The following is a 7211-nucleotide window of genomic DNA, read 5'->3' as shown; positions in this document are numbered from 1 at the left end:
CCTTCAACACACTCATTGTGTGGAGGCAACCCGTAGCCTGACCTGCCACGTAGCCCTACCTACTAGAGCTAAAGTGGCTCTTTGTAGGCAAACCGAAGCCTTCAGCGATGCAGCACTTGGGGAGAGATAGTTAGCTAGCATCTCTTCCACTCGTCCCATTGCCACAATATTTAGCACAAACTACATTCGCAGACAGCGAGGAACTATTTTTGCCATATTTAATGCCTTACTGGAAAAAATTTGTTAACCATATTGAGTGAAAAAAGTATGGACACTGCCACTGAAATACTTGCTAACTAATAAAGTAAGGTAAATTTCATTTATGTTATATGTTACACACACTATGGCTGCTGTATATTGTATAAAGTCCTAAATACTGTCATTTTCACTACCACTTATACTTTATGTACATTTGTACATTATGTATTCCTATTTAATCCTCATACGTCTATATTGTCTCACATTGTCTTTATTGTCTTGTATAGTCTGTTTTTGACTTGTCTGTTTTGTCTCATATAGTCTAGCTAAATGTATAGTTTTATTTATGTCTATACTTTGAGAGTCACTAACAGCTAAAACCAAATTCCTTCTGTGTGTCAACACACTTGGCCAATAAACCTGATTCTAATTTAAACTTTTACATAGACTTTATACAGCTAAAGCATATTTAAAGACATTCACGTCAGACATAGATGCATGCTGTTCTTTTTGTCGTGTCCCTAATAAATCTGCTCTTCATATATGTTGGGAATGTCCTCATAAACAATTATTTTGGATTGAATTTTCTAAATTTATAAGCTGTAAATTGCCTTTAGATTTTTCTCTATTTTTCAAACATGTTTTGTTTGGTTTCTATAACATAGAAAAAGGCATATATGATAAGCATTTTATTATTGATCTTTTTTTTTTATTGCTTTCCAAATTGCATATTCACCGTAGCAGATATCTTCATCAAAATCCTATATTCATGGTTTTGAAAATGAAGTCCGGCAATATATCAATGCTATTTTATCCTCAAAGAACTTGAGAATTGTTTAGTAAACCTGTGCCACTGTGTTGTTATTTTGCTAATACTTAAGATAAACAAAGATTGTTTATCTTTTAATTAATATATTTGTTTATTTCCAAAGTATACTTTATCTTCTTTCTCACACTTATTCTATATGTATGTATATGTGTATATCTGTTTGTGTGTTTGTATGTATATATGTAGAACCGGGTGGTAGTTTAAGGTGTGTTCATTTCTTTATGCAACAGATTATGCCTGCCTGGTGAGAATGAACACAGTGGCTCTTTAAGAGATGCTTGGTGACGTCATTGCATGTGCGTGTGGTGCGGTGCACCTGAGAGTGGAAATAGGGGAGTTAACAGGGATTATAGGCTTTACTTGTACTTTTTCTAGGTGAAGGATCCAGTATCATCCATTATAAAGTAAATTTAAAATAGTGTTGTTTTCTGAAGGGTGATGTATGTCTGCAGTAATTTGTGTGGATGCATGATTTCGAGGTGCAAAGGTTAGCATAGTGTGAGCTAACGCATCAGGTCAGTGTTTCGGATGTATATTAGTTTGAAAATGCATCAAATATGCGATTTGTGTTATTTTCTAAGAGATATTTCAGAATTCTAAGCGTTCATGAATGTGTTGATTTATGTAGCACGTGCAAGCCATACGAGTTCTCTTGGTGTGTTCGGCCTGTCGGAGCATAAATAGCACGTATTTTGTTTACTGGATAAATGTTGATTTATTGTTTTATATATTATATATTATTATATATTGCACACCATAAAAACAGATTCTGTACATCAGGTAGTACTTTATTTTATTTTTATGATATATATTTTTGTGTTAAAAAATATTTGTCCTGTAATTTTGTTTCATTTAACTCCTCATTTATCTTCTTCCACATAAATATTTACAAGCAGGATATATATATATATATAAAGTTAATTGGAGTAAAAGAACCCCAGTGGAATTTGTTGGTCTTCTGCATATATCATTGCAACGGCCACAAATTTTGGTACCAGGAGTGGGGTATTTCAAGTGGTTAGGGGATTTAATCTTTTTTTGTGAAGGTGTGTAATATAAGGTACAGTAAATAATACAGTGGTGGTGAAGAGGCTGGGAGTTCAAGTGAAGCAGAGAGAGACACCGGGTGTTGTGAAAGGACATCGGTGGATCATCAAGGACTGTAGCTGAGGCCCAGCCAGAGTTCAGCAGCAACCAGCCCAAAGAGAGACTGTGAAGTCTTTCAAGAACTTTTATCTCACTATGTCGGAACCAGATGATAACCATAGTGAAACTAGTTTGCCAGAACAGATAAGGGAATTACAGAATAGGCATGATGAAGCCATGGCTGCAATTTCTGCATTGAATCAGAGGTCTTATGTTTATGTCCCAAAAGAAAGGCACATTTCACCCTATTGTGGTGACACTGAGAAAGATGGCAGGTCAGTTGATGATTTTATAGAAGAGGTCAAGCGCGTTCTGCGTGCTAGGCATCAGTCTGATAATGACCAGTATGATTTTGTCATGTCCCTGTTAAGAGGGGCAGCCCTTGAAGAGGTACGTTGACGCAGTGTTGATGATGATGGAGTTAGTGAACTGTTTGTATATCTCAAAGAAGCCTTTGGAGACAAGCGTAGTGCACCTCAGCTCCTACAGCTTCTATAGTCGCAAGCAGTTAGAAAGGGAAAGCATCAGAGAGTTTTCACATGCACTGTCGCAAGCACTCAATTTGATTCTGAAATGTTCCTCGGACGCTGTAGCTGATGTGACGGTAGCATTGAGGGATCAGTTTGTAGAGGGGGTCTGGGATCCTTCTCTTAAGCGGGAACTTCGTAAATATGTTCGCAATCACCCTGATTGTACTATGATTGATGTCCGAGATGAAGCACAGATGTGGTTCTTAGAGGAAACCTCGACTAGTACCACAGCAAATAAGTCATGACATAGTAGTAGCTTAGCAAATCGTTTAGCACTTCGGGTGCATGAACGTAAAGATATTACCTTAGAGGACGTACTTAAGGTCATAGCCGAGCAAGGCAGGGCAATTAGTGAGCTGACACAAGCAGTGAAAGATCTAACTGCACAAGGTGGTAGCACAAGGGTAAACATTAGTAGGCCCAAGTCTCAATGGAAGATGGTCAACTTTGATGGCAGGGAGTTCAAGATATTAAGTCTTGTTTTATGAATAAGATTTGTAGTGATTTCTTAATATAAGCAACCTTATAAGTAATAATCTTAATACAAGCAGCCTTAACTAAGATTTAAATAAAAACAAATCATAATCCAGACATGAATCAAACTGCTTTTATTAAGAAATATATGAATGGTTGCATATGCATGCATTCATGTATCCATCACCATTAACATTAATTGACAAAAACCACAGACCAGTATTGTCTGAGGTCAATACATTGTGTGATAAGCACATAATTCATTGGTGTGTGATGATCACATTAGGTCTTTGTGTGTGACAAGCACATAAGTTCAACTGTACAGCAACAAAACAAATTTTTGACCACATGAAATATATGAGGCGCCCTTCAAAAATACATTTGCTTTCCCTCTGCAAACTTAGAAGACCTGAAGAAAAAAAATAAACTTCTTACATTAGGCATCTCTGATGCTTTACCCATTGTTTAGGAGTCATAAGTGGATCTGTGAAGTGCAATGACATCTCCAAGATAATATTTCACTGGAACGTACATACTGCTTTTGAAACTGAATAATAATGGAATAGCCAGAATAGAATAGAATAGCCTTTATTTGTCACATATACATTACAGCACAGTGAAATGTTGTTCTTCGCATATCCCAGCTTGCTTGGAAGCTGGGGTCAGAGCGCAGGGTCGGCCATGATACGGCGCCCCTGGAGCACACAGAGGGTTAAGGGCCTTGCTCAAGGGCCCAAGAGTGGCAGCTTGGCAATACCGGGGCTTGAACCCCCGACCTTCCGATCAGTAATCCAGCGCCTTAACCACTGGAGCCACCACTCCCCCATGAGTAGTAGGATGTAAAATCTACTAGTTTTTCAGCATCTACCAACTCAGTTGCCTGGGCAAGGTTTGGGACGTCAACTTCATATGCTAGAAAATCTCTATTCAGGTGCAAGCTGTCATAGGGTTGATATTCAAAGCAATAGAATGATGAGTTTACCACAAGGATGTATTTTACAAGTCCGAATTCAGGAACATTATCATTTACTTTGGTAACAATCAAAGACTTCTTGCATGTATACTTATTTCCATTTAGAACAAGCCACTTGACCGAGATAACATGTTGAATTTTGTCATCACCAACAAGGTCTCTTATTTTTCCCTGAACATGCTGTATATTTTTCACCTCCAAGACTGGGCCCAATTCTCACTCACTTGAAAAAATGGGGTGCTGTGGGCCGTTCACATTTTGAGAACATTTAAACATCCGATTATGCTTCACTAATAATTTGCAGACATTTTTGAAGTTCAACTTCGAAGACCATTGCTTAAAAAAACAGTGTTTTGATTAAAATCGCATGCACATATGCCTTACCATTGGGCCCAGTGACATAATTTGTGTGGGAAGATGAAGCAAATAATGTTGCTTAGGTATTATATTGTTATCTGGAAAAAGCTGCTTAAAATGTTTCAAATGCTGCTCAATTAGTAACCTGAGTCTTGATATGGTTTGAAGAGAAATTACTGGAGCAAAAAGTATCTGGGTAATCTCTATCACCTCAAGAATAAGTTGCATAAATACATTTCCCTTAACATTATTCATCAAAAAAGGCAATATTTTCAAGAGCACCAACATTTGACCAGAAGACTGTTTAAGTTTGTTGTCATTTGATGCCAAGGTGTTGACCGTGATCGGGCATGGTCTGTCTCGAATATCAAGTGGTGAGTATGGAAATGCATGCTCTGCATGTCTTCAAACGTACACTCGCAGTGCCTGCATTTGCTGTATGCAAACCCAACTCCCTCCTTAAATCCAGCAAGCTCCTGTTGAGCTAAAGTGTCACCACAAATGGAGATCAATGCACCAAACATGTCCATTTCACCATTAATAGTCTGGATCTTTACACCATGATACAACAAATCTAAGTCTTTATGTATTCTCTCCAAAATCACGTCAACACCACACTGAGTAAGGTAATTTGCTTTAGACAATTTTAGGCAAGAAGACTAATTGCAGCTAGCTTAGACCTATATTTAGGATCTATATTTCCCAATGTATAGTAAACCATTAACAATTTGTTTTTTGAAGCATGTGATCCAAGGGGATTACATATTTTAATTTCATCTGCATACAAAATCAACTACAAAGCAGTGGGTCTGACAGAGAACAATGGGTGTGACTTGAAAAGCTCTCCGTCAACTATGTCGTACAAAAATCAATCTTTGCACTTCTGTGGCCCTATAGCTATCATGAAGAGAATCCTTGAGTCAGTAAACAACTGTTCCAGACTCTGGAGTAAGGGTACATAGTAAAAACATTTCTTTTTGATTGCAAGAACCCTTGAATTTCCACTTTTTACCCTGCATGCTGTGTGAGAAATTACTATTTCTTCAGGCTCGACCTGGCTGAATAGTTCCTGAATTGTGCGGTTCTGCATGTATGTAGTGGCAACTCTGAGAAAAGGATCTGTAAAATTGTCAAATGTTGCCATTGCCTCCGCTTGTAACTGCTCCATGCTCCCAGAATGCTTCTCAAACACCTTTTTCATTTGGTTCTTCAGGACATCCACCAGTGAAGCTTGATATTGTTGCACCCCAGACACGATGTCGTTGACACTCCTCTTAAACATAATGGTAAAAAACACAACAGAAAACATTGAGAATTATGATGAATCGATCACATTAATTCAGTCACAAACACCCCCCCCACACACACACACACACACACACACACACACACACACACTTGACCACTTAAAACAGTGTTAAGTCTTCTAAAACTAAAAGTTCTCACTATTACTATAATATGGCCAAGCCTACATAATGCACAGAGGAATGACTGACTCAACATTAACCCCAGTTAATACAAACTCATGCTTAAAAAAAAAATACCTGTGAAAGATGGCATTTCTCCCGAATATTCAAGGCAAAGGCAGTTGCACGTCTGGTCAGATTCGCTTTACCTGATGCATGACACCCCTCCTGTATTGGCAGTTTTAAATATTTTAAATATTTAAATACACATATTGGAAATCTGAGTTGAATTTATTAAAGCACATCTTGGTACTGGCAAACTAGCATTAGTTTTGTCATATTTCAAATTTTAAATATTGACAGTTTTAGACCAACACTGTAGCTAGTTAGCTTGCTACTGCTGAGATCACAAAGATGCACCTTAGTAAAATAGCCAAACTTTTCTAGCTTAGTTATGTTCATCTTTTCTAAGCTGACAAACCATTGAAAGCAAAACTAAACAAAAGTGGTCGCGGAAAAAAGAAAACAAACACCCCTAACAGACTTACTGCTAAACTTTACATTAATCAAGCATACATTCGTCATATTATTAGCTACAGTAGTTAGCTAGCTAGCTACCTACCATGTCTGTGTTTTGTGTCACAGAATCCGAATCCCGCTGCTTGTCGCCAGTTGGTGGGACTGCGTCGCCGGTGGAATTTGATCCGTGTGGCTCTTTAAAGACAACATCGCCATGGGCTGGCTGATGAACAAGGTTTGTAGTCAGCGGTTCGCGTTTAGTGCAACCAGAAAAAATGGGTGTGTCAAAGTTCTCAAGTCCGATTTGAGAAGGATCTCTGTTGAGTTGCTCAGTTAACTCTCGGTTAGTCTCTGTAGTCCCGCTTCTTGGTGGGCATCCAGTTGACAGATATAAGGCATGCGTACGTTTTATATGATAGTAAAAGGAGTTGAAAACCCTGTACTCTTCTGCGCAGCCATCGATACCACAAATGACACGAAAATCAGGACTGCGACCATGTGCTCTGTTGATGTGGCTCAAAAGAGACTTTAAAGTCGGGCCCATAAATACAAAGCAAATCACGCACCGCCAACTCATTGCAGCTGTCAAACAATTATCTAGCGTGTTGAGCCAACAAATCTATTAGCTAGTTCGAAAGGAAAACTTCTTGAAGTGTCCCTAAGCACAGTATGTACTCTGCTGCGCACTGAAGCAAAATTACTTATTCTCGATCTCGCGCGGATCTAATTGGCTTATACCACCCGTCACAAAGTGGGGGGGAAATAGTTAAGTAGCTGGA

General features: G+C 38.4%; 1 protein-coding gene across 1 annotated transcript; it reads right to left on the bottom strand.

The window, feature by feature from the left end:
* Positions 1–3296: 3296 nt before the first annotated feature.
* Positions 3297–7211, bottom strand: LOC310733361 (uncharacterized protein). Its single transcript, XM_083554587.1, has 4 exons — positions 6536–7211; positions 6052–6141; positions 3997–5780; positions 3297–3724 (listed from the first exon to the last, which is right to left on the bottom strand). Exons 1-3 carry the CDS (start codon positions 7007–7009, stop codon positions 5376–5378), a joined length of 969 nt encoding a protein of 322 aa, XP_083410713.1. The 5' UTR covers positions 7010–7211; the 3' UTR covers positions 3297–3724; positions 3997–5375.

This window comes from Silurus aristotelis (genome assembly GCF_946808225.1).
Source record: "Silurus aristotelis genome assembly, chromosome: 11".
Lineage (NCBI taxonomy): Eukaryota > Metazoa > Chordata > Actinopteri > Siluriformes > Siluridae > Silurus > Silurus aristotelis.
This window is presented reverse-complemented; position numbering and strand designations above follow the sequence as displayed.